General features: G+C 40.5%; 1 protein-coding gene and 1 long non-coding RNA gene across 18 annotated transcripts in view; one reads left to right on the top strand and one right to left on the bottom strand.

Moving 5' to 3' along the window:
• LOC142602923 (uncharacterized) overlaps positions 1-20,566 on the top strand; it is a 48,509-nt gene that overhangs the window by 11,055 nt on the left and 16,888 nt on the right. The gene's annotated exons all lie outside the window — the stretch shown is intronic.
• On the bottom strand, positions 1,756-19,637 carry PLSCR1 (phospholipid scramblase 1). 17 transcript variants are annotated; one of them, XM_075761155.1, is made up of 11 exons: positions 16,205-16,703; positions 15,264-15,416; positions 14,685-15,067; positions 11,778-11,809; positions 10,875-10,961; positions 8,638-8,810; positions 7,526-7,568; positions 6,214-6,434; positions 5,260-5,421; positions 4,335-4,496; positions 1,756-3,120 (listed from the first exon to the last, which is right to left on the bottom strand). In XM_075761155.1, the coding sequence occupies exons 3-11, from the start codon at positions 14,798-14,800 to the stop codon at positions 3,061-3,063; spliced, it is 1,056 nt and encodes a 351-aa protein (XP_075617270.1). In that variant the 5' UTR covers positions 14,801-15,067; positions 15,264-15,416; positions 16,205-16,703; the 3' UTR covers positions 1,756-3,060. The 17 variants fall into 17 exon arrangements, with proteins under 17 accessions (XP_075617270.1, XP_075617271.1, XP_075617272.1 ...); XM_075761156.1 differs by having other exon boundaries at positions 16,544-16,670; XM_075761157.1 differs by having other exon boundaries at positions 14,685-14,848; positions 16,205-16,664.

Raw genomic sequence — 20,566 nt, forward strand, 5'->3', positions numbered from 1 at the left:
TTTATGCATGGGGAATAAATCATTATATTGCTTATAGTCTGATGGATGAAGAGTGGAGAGTTCTAGAGTTTGGTGATTTATGAAATATGGATGCTGTTATGGGTTCTTTCAAAATGAAGACAGACAGCTCAAAGAATGATTTATTCTGCATTTAGCACAATCAGTTTCAGCAATGAGCAAGGGAATACAGCTGTCTCCAAAAGTTCTTGGAAAATTTAAGGAATAAGCATTTTTCAATTAAATAGTTATGAAAAAATGAAAGAGATTACAAAGGTGGTAAAACATTGTTTGGTTAACTAAAGAATTACCCCTTGATAGCCTTAGGACTTCTCATGCAATATTTTTACCTTCATGAGAGTCTGTGAACCATTTCACAAGAGAAAAGTTTGAGCTGTGTAACCAGGACCAGGACTATCCAGTTCCCCAACCGATGGGAAGCTCCCCTAGGGCAATGCTCTCTCTGTCCTTTTATGATCTGAGGTTGTGTAACCAGGACCAGAGCTATCCAGTTCCCCAACTGATTGGAAGCTCCCCTAGGCCAATGCTCTCTCTGTCCTTTTATGATCTGAGGTTGTGGAATTTCCTTCCTGTTCTTACCACAATTTTCACACATCTAAGGTTTAACTCGAACTTATTACATCTTACTATGTAGCTGGATTCACATACTCATTCCCTTGGGCTAATTCTTCATCTTATTTACTGATTTTGCTAAATACATGGTAAAGGAATAAGCTGTAACAATTTGACCACTAGACTCAAGCAGCAGAAGATCAAAAAATCTAAATGACAATAGTACAACTTACTCAACTTCATTGTTGGGTTTCACTAGATTTGAGAAACCTGTTTCTAAGCAAAGATATCTTTGCTTTGATTACACTTTACAGAATTGTTACTGCTTGCAATTGGAATTCTGCTTAAGATACAAGAGTTGCAACAGTTTTTTCCTACATATCTTTATGTGAAGCTGATCATTCTTGACTGCTGACATGCTCACATTCTTCCCTTACTGCTCTACAGAGAATGTAGAGTATGTATGTATGTGAATTTATGTAGAATGTATGTATGTGAATTTTTCTATGTAATTTTGTATTCAAGGTTGTTGGGACATTGGTGCTTCCAGGACTTGCAGTGAATAACTAAGCACAACATTTGCACATAAACTGTTGAATTACTTGGAGGAATGAAAATAATGTCCCATTAGCCCAAGGTCCTAATACCTTACTTAAATTTGCATTCACTCCCCAATTTATTGTCAAGGGATAAATTTATCATGCAAGATGCTTTTCAGCACAAGCAAAGGCATCACTGTTTTGCCTACTTGCAAAATATTATTCCATCCATTCTTCAAACAGCCACTGACAGACCTCAGTCTAATGCAAAAGGTAAATTTAAATTCTATGCAGGACCTGCCATGGAATTAGACAGGTATTTTCAAATATCTTCATAAAAATATTTATGGAATATTTGAGTAACTCTGCACTCTGTTGAAAGCGCAGCTATTGAACGTGCTTGAGCCTGGGACTTCAGAACTACAGGCAGAACTGAAACTATGTGTCACCCCTTGCAGGAAGAATAGTACTGATGAGCTTAGCCATATGAATCCCTACAGGACAGGTCTGCTCCTGGGTGTGTTACTTTGGTTTCTATACACGTAGGGTCTATTCCTAACTGAAGCAAGCAGAAACTTTTAGCAGATTTTAGCAAGACTGAATTTCCAGTATCTCATTAATAGCCGGTCAATAAAGCACAAAAAAATTTCAAAATAACAGTATTTTAATTCCCTAAGAATAGTGCTGATTAATCAAAAATCTACCTCCTCCAATTCCTATTATTAAAGACATCATATTCTAGGAATTCTGTCTTTAGCAGCAGAAGCTAACTTTAACAAGGCATAATATACAATTTGAAAGAGTTTCAGAACACTATAGATTGTTGTCACACATTTGTACAAATAGAACATTAAAGAGAGTCCAGGTACATAGCAGCAATGGCACTCCTCTTTTCTTCTGCTTTTTGACTTGCCAGGAGCCACCAATAAATTGAAAATATTGAACAAAAGGAATCTTTAGCAGAATTAGAATACAACTGAAAATACTGGCAAGGACCTCTCCACATAGCTGGGTCCCAACAACTGCTATATGCACATGCATGTGTGAAGCTAGGGTCGAAATTGCAACTTTAGCTTGCACATTCAAATAAAGCTATAAATGCTAAGAAAAAGACCTGCCATTTCATGCATCTGCTTTTGAACTGGAATTGTTCTGTTGATTATTCCTGCCCCCTCACACCTACAGACAGACTTACAATTTGTGAAAATAATGGACTAAATGAAGAGTAAAGAGGACTGGAGAAACTGAAAGAGTAACTAACTAGTTTTTCCTTGTCTCTGGAAAAAACACACTCATGCACAAAGCAATTACTAAAGGATTATTAAACAGAAGCAACCACAGGCATTTATATTTCCTGTCACCTCTAAACTTCTGTTGGTGAAAATCAAAGCCTTAAGTTTCAAAACAACCCAAATTACGAAACTGTTGCATTAAAAGAGTCATATTTGACAGCACATTTACCATTAGATTAATACAATTCTATAGTGATATCTGATAATCCTGTTCACTTAGATTACTTTGGTTTGAACGTATATATTTGATAAGAAGTTGGAAGCAACATAACATGAACGCAGAGACAAAACTACTGGAGAAGGATACACAGGAAAAGATCAGGACCTCTTTATTGGGCTCACTGCTTATATTAATATTGAATATAGAAGTAGTTCTCCTTTTTAAGAATTAAAATAAGTACTTATTTTACAATTCCAAATTTCTTGGGAAAAAAAGATTGCTATATATTTATATCAACTACGATACTGATCCATACAAAGGGTTGTTATTTGAATACTACAAATCATTTCATCAGATTACAAAAAAAAAAAAAAATAAAGCCTGTAGTTTATAGAAATATAACTATAAGCACAATATAAGCTCTTACTGGAGCTCTGCAATCCACTGGGAAGTTGGGAGATGTATGTTGTTCTTCCTTCTGTGTAAAAGGTTCTAGATTTCATTGCCAAACTCCTGTTCGCTGTTGGTTATCACCAGCATGCTCAAAAAACATGAAGTCCTAAGAAGGAAACAAAAAACAAACAAACCAAATTTCTTAAATGCAGCTCTTAGTTCAGAGATCTTCTGGTTGTTTTGCAAGGTATGCCAAGCACCTTCCTCTCAGAAACCTCAAATGATAAGAAGGTGGGGGCACCTCTCTCCAGCCCTCCATCACCTGGGGGTCTCAGAATAGGACACCCACAGAAAGAGGTGGTGAAAGACCTACATGGAAAATTTAAAATTTAAAAGGAAGCTATGCTTCCTTTACTCAGGATTCCTGCCCTGGCTTTGTTTGACCTGACTCAGTCCCTTCAATTTTACCTCAAGGTGGAACTCATCATAATGGTCACTGTCTTTAGTTTACATCTGGGGGCCCCGTTTTCTGTGTCTGGATTCCGGGTTGTTCGTGCTCACTGACGCTGTACTTCGTGCACATGGTAGCACACGAACACGCACAGCTAAGGTCAACCTGGGTCGTGCACAGGGCTGTTAGAGACTGGTGAGAACTTTCCAAACTCAAGGTGCTCCACATGCCCCTTTCCTCCCCCTCTGCAGCTCTGCAGCACAGAAGCAGTCCGCTTTTTGAAATGGCACCTGATGATGAATTGCACAGGTAAGTGGAAACACAAGTGTGTTGCACACTGTTTGCAAAGAGCGAAGTGAGCTATGCTGCCGTGTTTGACATGACAGTCAGAGTGCAAGTGAAAAGCACTGTATTGAGTTAGATGTGCTTTGCCTCCCCAGAAGTCCCTCCTATTGGAAATGGCTCCTCTGAGAGCGTTTAATCCTGCTCAGCTCAGTGCTTCACCTGCTTCCAAAAAGGAGAGCCGGGAGGAACAGACTGCAGCGTTCATCTGTCTAGCTCACTAGCTCAGCAGGCTGCTCTGGCTTTGGATGGGGGTCTCGGCTATTGCTGATCTGCACTTTTCTGGTCTCACCATCCACACAAACGTGCTTTCCTCTGCCAATGACTCTGTAAGGAGTTTTCCCTTTACAAGGTTTCTCAGTCCCATCACATACGAAGCTCTGCTTAAACACAGTTAGCGCTTCATGTAGTCTGGAATAAGCTTATTATCTGAAATAATTCTTTGTTGCCTTCTGTGGTTAGTTTTACACACAGGAAGTTCACAACAAGCTTGAAGGTGCTCAGAGGCAAATCCTCCACCAGCACAATCTGAACACGGAGCTGAAAAAGTCAGTTCATATTCAAGTATTAGTGAATGACAGACTTACAATAAGGAAGCAAGCACCGATCATGACAGCTTTCATTTTTACATCCAGGTCCATTGGGAATGTGATTCCAAAGTTATCTGCATCCGTAAAGGCTTCTTTCAAAAACCCAGTCCACTGCTTAGAAATCCTCCCAACAGAAGCAGTCTCATCCACAGACTTCACCTAGTTTAATATAAAATTAAAAAAACAACATCAAATCTGTCATTCATTATATTCCCAAATCCTTTTCATGATAGATCCACTTGAAAGCTTCAGATGGTGTTATTTGAATTAATGCAGTCATTGAATGCAACTGTTTGTACCAAAAGGCAAACCTGACTATCAGAAAGTCACTCTTTAGTAGCACAGCCGTGAACTTAATTCTAAATTTGACCACAGAGTTCAATGCTTTAATGGTGTTGGAAGACAGCTACTGCATGCACACACACACACCCTGCTGAAAGTGGGATCTTTTAGCCAAGAGAGTGAATTAGTTTCTCCTACCATGTATCAGGAACTGCTCAAGTGAAAATTAAACAAATTACATTCTTCTGTTCCAAAGCAGAGATTAGCCCTTTGTCAACATTATGTTTCCTAAAGTTAGATCCAGTCTTCAGGGCCATGCGAAAGGCTAGTCCCCAAAATAAAATGACACTAGGTTTGCTTTAGCAACTATTCGCAACATCATTTTAATTAAATAGTACACGAAAATAATGGTACCTTAATCACTGTTATTTTTAAGTGAAAGTTGTAACTCTTCAGTCATTCAAATATATATTTTAGGTCTAAATTATCTTTATTTACTTGGTTATTGAATTATTATTAAATGATTAAATTAATTACTTAATATATACTACAGTTCAGTTGACAGAGAATAAGTGAAGCAACAAACTACTATCAAACTACTATCTGAAGGAAGATATGTACAATGTTTAGCATTCCATACCTCAAAATGAATGTCCTCACAACAGCTGCAGACAACACATGGGCCAATAATTTTCAGTACATCCATTCTTTTCTCATTCTGAATGGTAAACTTTGGCAGGCAGGGATGCCAGTTCTGGACAACATAACCAACTGGTGTTCCTGGAGGTGCCTGAACTTCCAGCTTCACAGGAAAAAGAAAACCTCCACGTGAATGTTCATGCTTTGATATGCTTGTAAAATAAACCCCACACTAGCACACAAACCAAACGTTTCCACAACGATCTGGCTTTCCAATGCACGAAGCTGCACGGGGTTTTCTGTGAATGTTTTCAGAAAACTGCACACAAATTGCAGACCTCATATGCAACTTTGTCTTCACTGAAAACAGTAAGATACTCTAAAGGCTGTGGAGCTCACAAGCTACGCATCTATGGTATAAAGATCAAAGTCTAGTGAAAGGAAGGCTGTGAGCATCCTGAAAGCATTCAGTGAAGACAACATAGGATGCAGCTACTACAAATCCTTCAGTAAGAGCTCTGAGTAGGCTCAGATTTGAGGTTTCAGAAGTTGCATCACTCCATAATTATTTTAATATTAAAAAAGCTTATCATTTGATGTGTTGAATTTCACAGCAGTAAAGTGAAAACTCTAGCTATTATTTTACAAAAGCTGTTGCCTAACCTTTCCATTGCAAGTCCATCTCCAGCACAGATTTCAGCACCAGCCACAAGTTCCCTGATTGATATGCTGTTGAATCCAATTTTTCATTACCGTAATCAGAAGCAGCCAGAGTGAATCTAAGTGTTGCAGTACACCTGCTTCTTCTGAGACCACGGACCCCATGCACAAATCCCACAGCTCTCTCTCCCTGACTTGTTTCACCTCGCGTCCCGATGCAAGACAACCGCATCTTAAAACTGCACAGATGGACCATGTCCCACGTGAAGGAAGGCGGTGAGAGGGAGAAACTCACCTCCTGTAAGCAGCAGGGAAAGCAGCACGAGGAACACCGGAGGGGTCTCTGCAGCGTTATCACCTCATGGCCCAGGTTGTCTATAATCCGGAGGGTGAAGGGTCGTGATGGCCCACAGCAGTTCCTGGTGCAGCAGTCATTGTCTTCTGCTGCAAAGTACACCCTTTGCCCCAGCGTATTCTTGATTTCATATTTGTTGTTTGTTTCAAAGCCAGTTAAAACTGAAAAATAGGAAGAGAACTGTTACATTTCTGAGGTGTGTCTGGTCAGAAAAGGCACCATGCTACCTCTAAAGCTACCCTTTGGGAAGGGAGGCCTCACTCAAAGTCTGCCAGAGGCAGCCACTGGCAAAGGGAAGCGATGGGGAAGGACTCTCGAGCAAAGCAGCCTAACAGAGAAGTTCAGAGAGGAGCAGCCACCACGAACGTCGCAATGTGGAAAGAGCACGGAGGTGTCCATCAGTCCCCTCCCACCAGACATGGACACCTACTGCCAGAGCAAACCCCACAGTTACAAATAACACAGCATGCAGGAGTCCCAGGGAAGAGCTGAAGGGATGAGAATTAAAGAAACTTGAGAGTTTGGGGGTGAAGGAAGAAAAGGGCTCTAGAGGGCACAAACACATTCAGAATGAGAATGCCACAACAAAAAGCTTCACAGTCAAGATTCACAGCAGCACAAACAGAAAACAACAAGAGCCAGGACAGAAATTTTGATTAATTTCTCTAGCAAATGAAAGTACTCTTTGAAGCCTTATGGAAAGAAAACGCAGCATTAGCTGTCAGCTGAGATGGATTGTCCATTTCATTTCTTCTATTTGAAAGCGATGGATAACATGACTTTGATATTCTTAAAGTGAGCGGAATGAGGGGAGCAGAAGGAAAGCAGTTCAATTCCCTAAAACAGCAGGATTGCCTGGAAACGGGATTGGAGCCACATGCCAGCCCATGGAATTAGACAGAATACAAGAGTACAGAAAGGAAGATCTTTATGTGGGGAAGAGAGGCAAGTAGGAATCATGTGAATGAATAACATGGGAATGTGTGACTTCAGCTATAACTCACTACCAAGATTATTCAGTCGCACTGCTATGTATCTTTTAAGATGTAGAACCTGATGTAAAATCCTTTGCACTCCTATTTTCTCCTTCCTCTCCTCCACAACTTCTGCAGGAATTAAGACAGATAACTAAGGCAGGAAAGAGAAAGGTGGTGATCCACCTTAAATACGTAGCATCAGAGGAAGTCTAAATTTTACTGTTCTGGGATTATTAGATTTAAACATTTCTTTGTTAAAAATACTTTTCACTTACTCTCAAGAAGTTCAATTTGCTGATGAACTAGTATCTGGTCAATCTGTTCATGGTTGAAAAATTAAACAGAATAAATAGTTAACAAGTTGTAACTAAGAGAAATCAAGTTGTAAGAAGCATTGCTGCTTTATTTCAGAATGCAGATTTATGGATCAAAACATTGTTTAGAGGCAGATCATCTACCAGCAAAGCTGTGGAAGTAGCTCACGTCCCCCCTGCCCTCTGTCAGTTTAGCAGAACAGTGTTTCAGAGCACGGGAGCAGATGGTAGAAGTTGCACTCAAGCTGGTCTGGTTCCAAGCACGCAGGGCTCGCGTGCCTGTGCTCCTTTCAGGGCTCAGGGTAGCTCAGCCGCAGAGCCTGACAGCGCCTCTGGCACCACGTATCCCAGACGCCTACGTCAGGAGTCCGTACAGACAAAAGCAGGAAACTGAGAAATTTTAGAGCAGAAGCTCATCTACTGCTCAGCTCTGAGTGAAACTCAGGAAAAATCAGCCTCTCCTCACTGGTGCTTTTTGCTTTTTTTTTTTCTTTTTTTCTTTTTTTTCCAGCAATTGGCAAAACTGGCAACAGTACATCTTGGTATTTGCTCCCAGTGATGAGATGAACGACACTTTTACAGTACAAGGACATATTCTGTAACGTGGAAACAATTCTTATTTTGCTATTAGCATTCTCTATGTTGTGAAGTCTGACTAGCGCCTAACAACATTATGAAGAGGTGTGAAGAAATCATCACATAGAAAATTAGGCACCTCTAATGTGCTACAGCCGCCTGTACTACATATATTTGTTATATACATCTTGCCAAATCACATTACATGTCACAAACAGTAGCTTCAGAAATGGGAAGGATGTATGACAGCCCCGTGCCCCTGCTCCTTTAGCATCTCACTTGGCAGGAGAGTACTCCATGAAGTGCTGCAGCCATTACAGGCACCTCCACACTCAAACATGCATCAATCACGTTACAAAAGGCTTCACTTAGCAGCCCAAGAGCAGCAACCCATGCAGCTGCAACAAAGCCAGATGCTTTTTTCAGCTTTTTCATGGACGCAGGCTGCTTCTCAGGTGAATACCTGTTCTTTGGGAAATGAGGAAGGGTGCAAGTACCTGTGTGAGGTATTCCAGTCCAGGAGGGCAGTTGGGAAGAGGAGGAGGGACAGGCATCCAGATTGTCCCCTCCTTCACGATGGGCTGGTTCTGGATGGGTGGAACAGCAAGTCCAGCTGGGACTCCCATGGGCTGTACCTGGAAGCCATAGCCCCCCGCACCTGTGACATTTGCTGTGGTAGAAGACATGCAGTTGTGAAACTTAGATGTTGGAAAAGAACTGTCCGATGGATCTTCAAAAGATTTTTTTTTCACTATTTTGAACCATGAAGATCCTTATACCTACAATACATTTCAATTATGAATACTACAACGTTTGTGAAGGAAGTTACACTAGATTAGGATGTTCTAATCCCTCTAGACAAAACAAAACCAAAAAAATACATCATTCTTGAATATAGCAGAAATTTTATTCACATGAAGATAGGCAATTAAAAAATAAGAAATAAATAAGTGAATGTTATTTCTAAGTAGAGAAGACAGAATACCTTAAAATACATGAAAAATACTGGCATTTACAAGATGTCAGTTGAACAAATGAGGAATTTTAAGAAAATGTTTTCCTGGAATTATAGGTTCTACTTCTGTGATAGGAAATGTCCTTTTAGTAAAGTTCATCTGCAGTTTTCAAACCAGATGAGTGTGATCTAAAAACTGCATTTTCCCATTTATTTAATGGATTCTCTTTCAAAACTCAGGAAATCCACACTTCCTTCATGGAGGAGGCGCATAGTAAAGGAGGAAACAGTCCCACATATTGTGAATGCCAAGTAAGTCTTGTCCAGTTAGCGCTCGACAGGAAACGCAAGCTCTCATGAAGCACTTCAGGGCCTAAATGCTCAGCACCCCACCAGACGGCACACGCAGCACTGCCTTAGCGCTCACAACCCATCCCACGTCCCAGGCTGCGCCCAGAGCCCTGCCGCAGTACCATCCCACAGCAACGTGGTCTTTGCTACAGAGATTCTTTGTGACCTTGTAGCTGAAGCTGCTTAAGTTACCGAACAAGAACTGTATTATTTCCCTCATTTAATACTTTCCTGGTAGACAGATAGGTTTTCAATCTGATGCAGAGGAATTTTATATTTTATGCAGAAGCAAGCACAACGCAGAAGCCACAAAGAGTATTTTTGGAGACCTGTACAAAGACAAATAGTTCAAGATACTGACCTGTAGACTTATCTTTAGCCCAAAGTTCAGGCCCAGTGTTTCACAGTACATTACAAAATATGGACTGTACCATGTGAAAGCTCACGGTGTGGCCATAAGCAGGACAGTACCTCAGGTGACGTAAACAGCTGTGGCTTAAAACACACAGGCGGCAGGATCACTCGCCCCAGAGAAGGACCCACACTTAGGGAAAACAAAATCATTTTTATGTCTGAGCACCGGCTTGGCACACAAACTGACTATCTTCTGCTGTTGTGTCTAAGTGTGTGCACATTCAACTACTCAAAATGAAAAATGCTCCCTGACCTTTGTTGCACAGGTAGCACGTGCCCATTCCTCGCTGAAGGCCAGGTGTACTCGCAGACCTCAGACTGTCTTGCCACAAGATGCACAAGCTTTTACTGATGAACCACGCAGTAACTTAAGCCAAACATTTTGCATTTTATCTATAATCTATGCTTTGAACCTGATTGCTAGGTATTGCTTATTGTGATTTGGTTCTTCAGAAAGCAATTAGTTGCCAGCACGTGAGAAGCTCTTTGTGAGTGCTGCATTTTGAATGTGGAGCAGAAAATGAGAAAGGAGAAAAGCAAACAAAAGTGTAAGGTATAACCACAGGAAAAGTACAGCCATAGAGTAGGAAACAGGAACAGAATACATGGACCAGTATAACAGCAAGAGGAAAACAATTCTTTCTTCAGTTCTGGATTTCTAGAGAAACATAAAGTGAAATACTGAAATAACACGTTTATTAAAAAATCGGATCATCAGCCAGAAGCTGTCATACATTAGTTGCTTTGCAGTAGTAACACCTCCCTAACAAACTCCCCACAGTGACCACCGAGGAACATCCCACATTTTTAACTCCTACCACTTGGTACAGCTCAGCACATACTAACACGTAGTACCAAGAAGGAAAGAAGATGACTTTTCAGCAAAACAGAAATTAATAGAAACTCTACAGAATTAACAGTAGAAAAGTAACTCAGAGACAGTCACTCGTGAAACCTTCTATTTCTCATTCTTATTTCCCAATAGTATAGCAGACCTGTAGCCAAGCAACCTACCTTGGTAAGTCCCCGGTGCGTACGGGACTTCATTTCCTGGTGCGTAGTTAACATTTGAAAATCCAGGTGCTGGTGCAGGTTTATTTGCTGGAAGAATGGAACACATGCTTTAAGTATTGCTCGTTTCCTCTTCCCCTAGGGTGAAAGATCCCCAACATTGGCTCTTTTTTCAGAGTAGACACATAACAAAATTAAGCAGCTGTTTTCTGTATAGCAAAAACGGTATAACAAGCTCATATTTATGCACAACATGTATATTAAACATCTGTATAACTTAAAGGAGTTCTGATCCCTAAAGTGCAGAAAAAAGGCAGGTATTGCACATGATGTCATGAGGATGTCACAGAATCATTTAGCTTGGAAGGGACCCCTTGAGATCACCAGTCCAACCCCTGCTCAAGCAGGGTCAGTTCACCCTCTGTCTGGACCAGAGGTGCCTTTGTTCATTTGTATTTAGAAGCAGGCTTTAATTCAAAGAATTGCCAGGGAACTGACAGGCTGCCCTCCTGTACAGAACAGGTAATAAGCCATTCTCCACTACATAAAACATTTTCTTCCAATTTCTTCAAGTTAGGACTATACTAATGCCTCACCAGCAGACTCAGAGGGTTATGGATTTAAAAACATTTACCAAATTCAGTTTCTAAGCAGAAATAACTTGAATTTCAAGATCATTTATTTATTTTATTTAACTTCAGAAAATAAGATCTGAAAATGTAAGCTATACATTTTGTAAATGATTCCATTTTAAAATTTAAACAATTTCAATTTAAAACATTCATACGTATTTCATAAAATTAGAAGGCAAACTAACAGCTAAGCTAATATTGCTTGAACACCTCGGAAGGATCCATGTTATCTTTGATATTAACAAAAGATGACACCTTTTTATATTTTACTCACCTTGCATTGCCGTGGATCTGCTTATAATTGTTCTGCAAAACAACATTTTTATTTCATGAGGGTTTTTAATATAGACAAGAGTTATTCAGTTCTCTATTTATGATAAAAGATACTTGCCTGTCTAAACTGTACGGGAAAGCTGAATTACAAAGACAAGCTAAAATAACTAAATATTTTGGCTTCCTCCTGGGCTATGTCTCCACCACAACATAAGTCTAAATTATCTATGCCTGCATACATGCTTTGAGAATCCTGAAATCATCTTCAACGCAGAGGAAAGCATGGGGATGTGCAGTTATTTCACCGCAGTGCAGGACTCCACTGGGCAGCTATTCGGAAACATCATGCAATTCATATGAACCACAGTAATTTCAGAACAACTGGTTTAGTGTATTGATATTGACTAAAAAACCTGCTTGGGTAAATCCTGGGGCAGCTGTGATGCCATGCTACCACCTACTCAGTTCTTTATGCTACTGCCCTTCTGAAGTGGTCCTACTAAATATCACATATGCAGTTTTTGTCTCCACGTGATAATAAAGGGTGGGCTTGCACAGGTGAGCGGGCTTCCACAGCAGAATATCGAGTGAAAGGACAAACTGCTGTTCGTCTTTCTACTCGTCCAGGGTTGCCGAAAGGAGTTAAAAATAGCAGAAAGAACATTTACTGATGCCAGCATCAACTTTGAGAGATACTCCTCAGTCTCTGGGGTAACAAGAGAAGCAAGACAATGGCAGCAACTTCTATTAAACACAGAGGTTCAAAATAGCCACGAGATTCATAAGTAGAAGTAGAAAAAAGAATGACTCCTTTTTATAGGATCAAAAGCTTTAAAATAAACAATAAACCTAGTTATTCTGTAAAAAGAATGCTGTTCAAGTTAAACTAGTAATATATTTTGTCTGATATGGTTCTTCAAACTAGTTCAATTCAACAAAAACGGTCATTCAAAGCTGGAAATGAAACTGAAAGTAGTTCCTTCCAGCTTTACACTCCCAGGGTAAAAGCTGAAGTCACAGGAAGATGTTTAATGGCATCTAGGTCACTTCCCAACTCATACACAACATCCTCTTTGTTTAATAAATTGTTCTTAAAGTGTTCCTTTTCTTCTACTTTACTAACTTTACTAACAAAATCACCATCCTGTTTGACATACTTTAATTAGATTCTGGTCACCATATGCATACAGGTTTAAAAAAAAAAAAAAAAAAGTAATAGGAAGTAATTTAAAATTATACATCTAATTTAAAAATCTGAAAGAACACATCCAAACTGCGTACCTTAAACCTTGTTCTCACAGTTGATAATATTGAGTGGCAAGCTTCATATATTACCATATTAAAATATGTTGACAAAGCTACCAGTAGGAATAGCACAAATTAAAGATGAATTAAAAAAAATATTGTTTAAACTAGCAAAAGATCAGTTTATGCTGTGAGATGTACCAGCTACATGAACTTCAGGGAAATATCAAGAATTACAACTGAACCCTTTGGTAATGGGAGAGTAGAGACAGCATCATGATTTATTTAAAAGAAAGCTTTATAGTAGCCCAGAATCATTTTTTCTCCCTACAATCACCCATATACATCACTCTGCCATCTAGGATTTAGAAAATGTTGATATGCTCTATAGCTAGAAAAGCAACAAAGATTTTACAAAGTTCAACTCCCATTTCATCAGACATGATGCTAAAGAGAATACTTAAGATTATTTCTTTTATCAGAATTGTCTCCCTTCTTCTATTGCTTTTTATCTAGACTCCTTCTACACCTCCAATTCAGTCACCAAGATTAACAGAGTCAGCCATGCCCTGCTTTTCATCTGAATAAAGACTGCGAAATAGTATAAAAATCTGAAATACTAAAGGAACAAGGAACAAATGCTTGCTTTATCAACACTGGTATTGCACAACATCTTGTTCAGAATGTTCTTATGTGCAGGAACCTCAGTGAAGAAACAGCAGTAATGGGAAGACCACTTCTTAGAAACGTGTTGGTTCCAGCTGCCTGGGTTACAGAAAGCAATTATATGAAGCCTAAATTTTCATTTTGGTTTAATAAAATGAGGCTTTACATGCTGCTAGGTGTTACTAGTTCTAGTAACAGTTTTAAAATAAATCTAGGGAACAATCATTGAAACATTACTTAGCACGGAAAAGTAAAGGTATTTGTATTTAGCTCCTACTAATATAAAAGAAGAATGCTATTTCTTTGTCATGGAGTTAAAATTCCAGAGAATTAAAGAAAGAAGGAAAAAAAAAAAAAGAAAAAGAAAAAAAAAGTGCTTCAGCAAGTAGAAGTCCGTTACTGAATTAATTTTGGTTCAACGAAAACAGTAGCTGCATGAATCCCTTGTGCTACGCTGGCCACAAGCTGCAACCTGAATTCACAACATAAATTGAGAGTAGGTTGCATTGGAGCAAACAAGCTGGCCATAGTGTTCCAGAAGAAGAAGCTGTATATCTTTGTGTACATCTTACAAAAAGCTTTACAAGGCCCTGAGCAATCTGATCTAAATTTGAATGTAGTCTGGCTTCAAGCAGAGGAATGGACCAAATGACCTCCAAAGGTTATCCTTTCCTTATTTTGCTGGAATTATAAGGGTCCTTCACATTTTCTTCCATTACCTGAGGTATTTGCTGATCAAACATTCCCCAAAATCCCCCAGCCAGAGTGCAGAAGGACAAGAGGAGGGTGGGGACCAGGCTCCGGCTCCCGGCACCTCACCCCTCGCTGGGGCTATTTTGGGTTAGGACTGTGCGAGGGAGCCCCTGCCCGGAAAAGCCGGCGAGTTTTGCCCTTTCCTGACAGATTCCCATAGTAACTCATAGCTCTGGGTCCACTCCCCAAAAGGGAGTACAGATGAGATACAAATGACCTTTATTCTCTGGAGGAGGGGACATACCTGGGTTCACCTTTACACAAGGGGAAGCAGAAGTGATTCTGCAGGCAGGAAGGAAGCACCAGGGGAACTGGGAATGCTTCATGCAAAGCAGATGCCTGGTAACGAATGACTCTCATGAAATGCAGTATCTGGATGGTCTGAGGTATCCCCGCTCCACCTGTGCACTGCAAGTGGGAAAAGCAGGCGCTGCCAGCCACCCCTCCTGAAACACACAGTTTGAACTCTGCAGCATGGCTTCCAGCCCCAACCACTGCAGCGCAGAGAGGAAACAAAAGGCAAAAGAACTGCCCTCACACGCAAAACGGTCCTTCAGCTGCCAGGGAGCCGCCATTCCGCTGAGGGGCTGCGAGCTGACAGCAGACCCCCACGCCTCATTTGCTGTACTGCTCACGAGAGAAAGGAACTCATATCAACAAGACTCATTCTTCATACCCTGTCCCTATATATTGCACTATCTAGAAGTCATATTTCCAGCCTTCCTCCTCGTCCCTAGGAGTTCCCAGACTTTGTCCCTCTGCTCTCAGAAGTAGCAGTCAATTGCTTCAATAGCCTAAACCCTCTCACCCAGCAGCAGCACACCTAACCGGGTCCTCGCTTTCTCCTCACTTTCTCGAATCATTATTCAAATGGGTAACATGGAAGCAAGCCCCAGAGGCAGCCAGGAGGCCAGGCACAGTGGTTTTCTCCCTCCAGGAGTTTTGAGCTCGGACACTTAAGGACAGCCAAAAACTGCTAGAAAAGAAATCAAAGAAATACTGGTTCTGAAGGAACTCAGAACAAAACTGTTCTAGTTGAGAGAACAGTAAGGCAATAACATTCCTAGATTGTTCCTTTTTTTTAAGGAATGGCAGAATGTCCATGATTCTTTTCAGTCATTTTCTTATTTTCAGAACTGCATTCCACAGCTACATCTCCCTTTCCCTGATGCATGCCAGTAGATATGCTGCAACTAATCCAGAGAGGTCTTACTCAGTTAACTACAGAGCTTCCAGTTTTTATCAAAACTACAGTATACTAGTGTGACAAGGAGTTTCGTTTCTTACTCGGCTCACTAAAATACTCCTCAGAACATCAGCCCCCAAGCACAAACATCACACATGATGCCATTTAAATACCATGCCAGGCCCTTTCCAAGAAGGCTTATGATTCAAGAACAGACTTAGAAAGCCAAATAGCTGTGAGGCATGTATTAGTTCACCCTAGCTAGCTTTGTGGCACTTCTTTTCATCATCACATTATATTAGACTATTCAGCCACCAGATTTTAATCTTGACTGCTGGAGAAGCAGTATACTTAAAAATAATCTAGTTGATCTAATTAGATGATAGGTTATTTTCTGCTAAAGCTAACAAAACAGCCTTCAGAGAAGGAATGAAATGACCTATAAGTTGACATAAAATTATTTTATTCTGACGCAGTAAGGTACCCTCTCCCCTTACACAGGCATCTCTCCTGAAACCTGGGGGTCCCAACACCTGAGAGCCAAAAATTTGGATTACAGTCTGGATATCCAGCCTCACCGACACAAGGGCACGTCTCCAACGCTGCCCACTTCACTGCTGGTGACAGGACCACCACCGCCCAAACCCTGCCTGCTGCTGTCAGCTCTCCAGAGCAGGGCTCTCCAGGACAGCCTTGGCAGCAAGACCTTTAATCTGTCTTTGCAAGCGAGTTACTTTGCTAAAGAGAGACATTTTCTAACTCAAGGTGCAATCCCCAACTGGAAAACGTAGCCCTTCTGATCATCGAGTCCTTTTCACAGCCCTTCTAATCATTAAGGTTCCCTGTGATGAAGGAAACCAGACGCCTGGAAGAAATCATACACGGTAAACACACTGATATTCACAGCAAAACAATACCCGTTCCTAAAACCGAGGAACCGCTCCGCGGCGTCCCGCACCGAACCCCGCCTCCAGCCGCTCCGCACTCCACCGCAGCCGCCGAGCGCCCGTCCCTGGCCCGGCCCGGCGCCCGCGGAAACCCCAGCGCGGCGGGGCGGAAGCTGCCCGGGGCCGCCCCGGGGGAGGCAGCGCAGGGGCGGGGAGCGAGTGCGGTTTCTTGTTTGCAGTCAGAAAGCAGGGTGGAGAACCGCCGCTCGGGCGGTGCTGGTTCCGTGTAGGCTGTGCGAGCCCCTCGCCATCCTCAGTGCATTGGTGAAGAATGGGGAGGCCCGAAAAGAGAGCGCCAGGAGAGCTGCTGAAGGTCTTTCATGTAAAAGCAGCTGGAATTTTGGACCCAGATAATCACTCTAACCCAAAGGCTCATCAAAGTTTCTGTTAATTAAGGTTTACCATAAATTTCTTAAAAAAACCCCAAATGTACTGCTATATCTCAAAGCACCCCATTTGTTGATCATGTAAAATTAAGACAGGGAAGTGTTAAATTCCTCACTTTCAGCTCAGCTTTTTAAGAAAGAAGCTACTTTATTATAAAACATGATGTATATTCCGAATATTTTCAGGTTAAAGAGGATCAAAAGATGCAGCTAACCAATGTTACATAGATAAGCCATGAATATATTAAACTGAAATGCCTGATTTTATAAGAGTCATTGTGCAGATTTACACAACGCTTTTTAATGGTCGTCATAAAACGTTTCAGGGTTACAGAGAAACTGGTATAACATGTTGCAGAGGATTGGCTCACAGAGACGTTTCCTTAAATGTCACTGTTAAGATTCATGTGGAAGTCCTATTGTCTACAAACATGTAGTCTGTATTTTTACTGTAATGGATTGTCATTTACATATTAGTGATTTTTTTATCTTTATTCTATAAAACCAATTACCTTATAGATTTTTTCCCAACACATTACAGTGAATAACAAAATATTTTCCTAAGTTTTAAATCTAATACTTAATTCTCCCGCTAGTTTCTTCAATGTTTTTGTTCCCAGACCACTCAATAGACATGGTAAAGTGAGCTTTAAAATTAATAAATAAATAATTAAATTAGGGTCTTCTAAAATTCTGTTCATAGTGTTGACAGTCATGTCTTTCATTCTTCAGAAGCCTTTAGATACTATTACATGTACAATGTGTACAGGTGCAGATAAAATCTAATGAGATGCAATATGCAAGCCTTATTTTTTCAGGATAGCGGAATTATAAAACAAAGCAAAGAACAGTTCCGTTCTGTCAAAGGATCTAAAAAAATTATCTATGGTAGTAAAATGCACTTTAGATATTTCCATCTCTAGGCTGCCACTATCCTTTTCTTTCATTAGACATTCCTACTCCTCAAAGCTTAGGACTACTTCCAGACAAGTACTAGTTGTCTATGAAGAAGGTAATCCTGTTTGATAGATGACTAGAAACAAAAACGTGTGAGATTTTCACAAGAAGGGGAAAAGACAGTCTGCTCCTTCTGTGTTAGGGACTAGCAAGCTAATTCTTAAAATCAGTTGGTCACAGTGTCAAGGGGGCTATAATAAGTAGCATCATTCTGAAATATATTTTAGATGTTAGCAAATACGTAGCCCATTGCTCACACAGCACAACAAAGAGAGTTACCTCTTCGCCAGATCCCACAGCTTTGAATACCTTTGCAGCAAGGTATTAACTGCAGTTCACCTTGGATCACATGTTAGACATCTTGAAGTAACAGATGAATTCAACCCTCAAAGGTTATAGAACCTAAATTAGAGACTTACAGTTAGAAAGACAGCACTGGTCCGGACAGCTTCTCCAGGAATACCAGGGGCACAGGGAACTCCTGATGGATAACTCTGAAAAATGAAATTACCTTGTCCTCAGGAAAGAACAGTTCTGAAAATTAAATATGAATCTCACCGTACTCCAAGATAGGATGCTACAAAACACTATGAGATCCTGTCCCAGCTATCATCTCTTGCAACCTACCAAATTAACAGCCCAGCTTTCATGGCCTTCAGTCTGACCAGAATTGCGCTCAGCTACGCTAAGGGCTGAAAGTCTGACAAATTGCTTCCTGAGTATGGGATTTTGAACTTCTGTAAACATAACTGAGAGCAGCCTTGGCAGAAAATAAAGTCAAATTGCTGAGGGGTTTGATGAGCTGCACAGCAGAGCTCCACTGCAATCCCAAACCAGTGTTGTATCGCATGAAATCATCCCAACTGCATCACTGACGGAGCCGCTTCGTGCGCTGCATGCATTGCAAAACCTCCCTGCTATCATCAGGGAGCTGGCCCATGACGCTGATACTAGCCGTTTAAATACTCGGATACATCTGGAAAAGTTGCAACAACTTTTCTGGATTGCCCTAAATTCAACCTTGTAATAAAGTTCAGCAGAGAAGAGCAGTAGGGGTGCAGTCTGCATCTCGCCTTGCTGGCAGCCAGCCTGCTCGCCCAGCTCCGGCCGCCCGTGGGAGGAGCAGCGCTCAGCTGGGCTTCAGCCCATTCCCAAAGTGAAGTCAAGCCCTTGTTATGATGATGTTGATCCTGAAGTCTGTGCTGTTTACAGATCCACATGGTTAATATCCACTAAAACAAACAAACAAACAAACCTCTATCAAAATGTATTACTCTGTTTCAGTGGGAAAAAAACCTAAGTGAAAACTAGCTAACACTTTCTCTTTCAGGGTCTTTTTTTTTTCCCCTGCACACAGAGTGGAAGAGCTGAAAGGACATTGTGTATCTATTGGAAAAAGCAAAAAAATTTCTGAAAATTACTTAGCTTTTCTCCTTATAATATTTACTTTTCCCATCTCCAGACTTAGAATATATACATTACAGAATATAATACAGAATATAATAGAATGTTCCCCCCCCCGCCTCCTTCCATCAAAAGATTTAGCTACACAAAATTCAGGCAGTATGATGTTTAAATTGTGACACGAAGTATACTGAGCTTTTTCAGTAATTATACTTCTAGCAAGACATAAATATTTATCCATAGAATACCTGGTTACATACCTACACACAGGTGATAACTCCAAGCTGTATGTCCACCTTGAAAGGAAAATAAATTATATTTGAAACAATTTTACCTTGCTTATAAGGCACCACCTCAGGCAAAAAAAACGTATTCATGTGGACTCCATAGTTACAGGAATAAGAACAAACAAATATTGAATTGTTTGGGAAAGAAAGCACTTGGAGCAACTTGGCTCACATCCTGATTGCAGTGATGGTGAACTATCCTTCTGCATCCTTCGCCATACTGGAGCTGCTGGCGTCCATGTATGTCTCTGCAAAGTAAGCTGTACTTAACTTAAACCAGACAAATCTGATCACGGTAATTTGGGCATGCATGAATCCCAAGACTGGGAATTAAATCTGAATCCTTAATAAAGAAAACAGAAATGAGTAAGTGCAGGTCACTTTGTAGCTTTGCACACTCTGTAGCCTTTCTCTTCTTACCCCCAAAATAAGGTCTCCATTTCAAAATTCAGCTTACCATTAAAAAAAAAAGTCTATTATTCTAGCCATGCACTGAATTTCACCTAGACACCAGATACGACAAGGATTTGGGGATTTTATTTTGCTAGTTTCTTCAGGTACATAAGAATCTAATCTAAAGCTGACTAGCATTTTTCCACACATCTGCATTGAGTCCACTAAGAGGATTAAAACCAGACACCAAGAAAGAGGTTTTAAATATTTTTTAAGAAATAGGTATAGAATTATTTTGACATGGTTGGGAAATTAGAAATACATGGTAGCATTTGATACTACTACTCTTTTTTTACAGGAATGAAACAGTTCTATTTAGGTCAGTTCAGACTTATACCTAGAAATTTAAATTTTATTGCCCAGCAAACATGACTTTTGACACAGGGATGAATGTCATTTCTTACATGAAGATATCTTCGTATTATCAAAGAGAACAGAGATAGCAGCTTATCTCTTCCTTTCAGGCATTTATCAGTCAGAAAAAAACCTATTCACCTGTGGTGGCA

The sequence above is a fragment of the Balearica regulorum genome, chromosome 9, assembly GCF_011004875.1.
Source record: "Balearica regulorum gibbericeps isolate bBalReg1 chromosome 9, bBalReg1.pri, whole genome shotgun sequence".
NCBI classification, from domain to species: domain Eukaryota; kingdom Metazoa; phylum Chordata; class Aves; order Gruiformes; family Gruidae; genus Balearica; species Balearica regulorum.

Excerpts from the sequence above, each read along its gene's own strand:
- PLSCR1 (XM_075761155.1), bottom strand. The coding sequence starts at position 14,800 with ATGAGAGTCATTCGTTACCAGGCATCTGCTTTGCATGAAGCATTCCCA. Across the intron at positions 8,811-10,874 it reads CGCACCGGGGACTTACCAAG|CAAATGTCACAGGTGCGGGG; the intron begins GTAGGTTGCTTG and ends CTTCTACCACAG. Across the intron at positions 6,435-7,525 it reads GCAAATTGAACTTCTTGAGA|TTTTAACTGGCTTTGAAACA; the intron begins GTAAGTGAAAAG and ends CCTATTTTTCAG.